This window comes from Wasmannia auropunctata, unplaced genomic scaffold, assembly GCF_000956235.1.
Source record: "Wasmannia auropunctata unplaced genomic scaffold, wasmannia.A_1.0 LD293413.1, whole genome shotgun sequence".
NCBI classification, from domain to species: Eukaryota; Metazoa; Arthropoda; class Insecta; order Hymenoptera; family Formicidae; genus Wasmannia; species Wasmannia auropunctata.
Genome location: NW_012069477.1, coordinates 1 through 849, shown reverse-complemented (window position 1 = coordinate 849; position 849 = coordinate 1). Strand labels below are relative to the sequence as shown.

At 34.3% G+C, this 849-nt stretch overlaps 1 protein-coding gene across 1 annotated transcript; it reads left to right on the top strand.

Moving 5' to 3' along the window:
• Positions 1 to 33: 33 nt before the first annotated feature.
• On the top strand, positions 34 to 846 carry LOC105461327. Its single transcript, XM_011707825.1, has 3 exons — positions 34 to 446; positions 532 to 636; positions 719 to 846. The coding sequence occupies exons 1-3, from the start codon at positions 79 to 81 to the stop codon at positions 753 to 755; spliced, it is 510 nt and encodes a 169-aa protein (XP_011706127.1). The 5' UTR covers positions 34 to 78; the 3' UTR covers positions 756 to 846.
• Positions 847 to 849: the final 3 nt, after the last annotated feature.

The window sequence follows — 849 nt, the reverse complement described above, 5'->3', positions numbered from 1 at the left end:
ATCTCTTTTTATTAATTTTAAATAAAACTCGGTTTTGAATGTAGACGACAAATCGATCGGACGTCACTACTATTTTACATGTATTTGTCCCACAGGTCAGAGACTTGTCCACAATGTCGTGCCAGAACGACAAAAGATAGAATCTATAAGGCCTACTTCACGTTTTCGAATAACAATTTGCAAGGGAGGATTAACTGCTTGAAATTTCAAGATCTACTGAACGAAAGGAGCATCATGCGTTACACTTTCGAAAATACGGTTTTGAAGAAGCAGAATGCTGAACTCAAGCAGAAAGTGCGAGTGGTGGAAAACGATATCAGGTGGAAAAATTCAGTTATTCATACGTTAAAGGTACAGATAAGAAATTTCAAGAAGAGGCATCAAGAGTATGAAGTTATGAAAAAGGAGTTATCAGGGAAGAATGGAGAAGTGAAGCAGATTCGAGCGTATGTTTGTTAGTCATCTTATATAATTTAATTATTCGCAGCTTGAATTGCTCGAACTGATTTGTGTTTTGTGAAATTTTTGCAGCATATATAAAGCGCTGTCGGCATGTAGAACATTTACGGATGTGCACGATATGTTTATAACAGCTGATCACGACACTATGATTCATTGTTTTTTTCTTATGAAAGAGTATGTCTTAGTATCTCTTCATATATTTTTATATTTGATATATTTTAATATGATATATTTTGATTTTGAGGGCTTATTTCAGGGCAATGTATGAGAGAAAATGGAAACAATCCCCATGAATAGCTTTGAAGGCACAGCGGTACCCTAGAATAAGAGCGAAAAAGTATGTATTTTCAATGTTTTCAAATACATCTAATGATCTTAATTGAACTT

Coding starts and splice junctions, on each gene's coding strand:
- LOC105461327 (XM_011707825.1), top strand. CDS start 79: ATGTATTTGTCCCACAGGTCAGAGACTTGTCCACAATGTCGTGCCAGA. Junction 447..531: donor GAAGTGAAGCAGATTCGAGC/GTATGTTTGTTA, acceptor AAATTTTTGCAG/CATATATAAAGCGCTGTCGG. Junction 637..718: donor TGTTTTTTTCTTATGAAAGA/GTATGTCTTAGT, acceptor GGCTTATTTCAG/GGCAATGTATGAGAGAAAAT.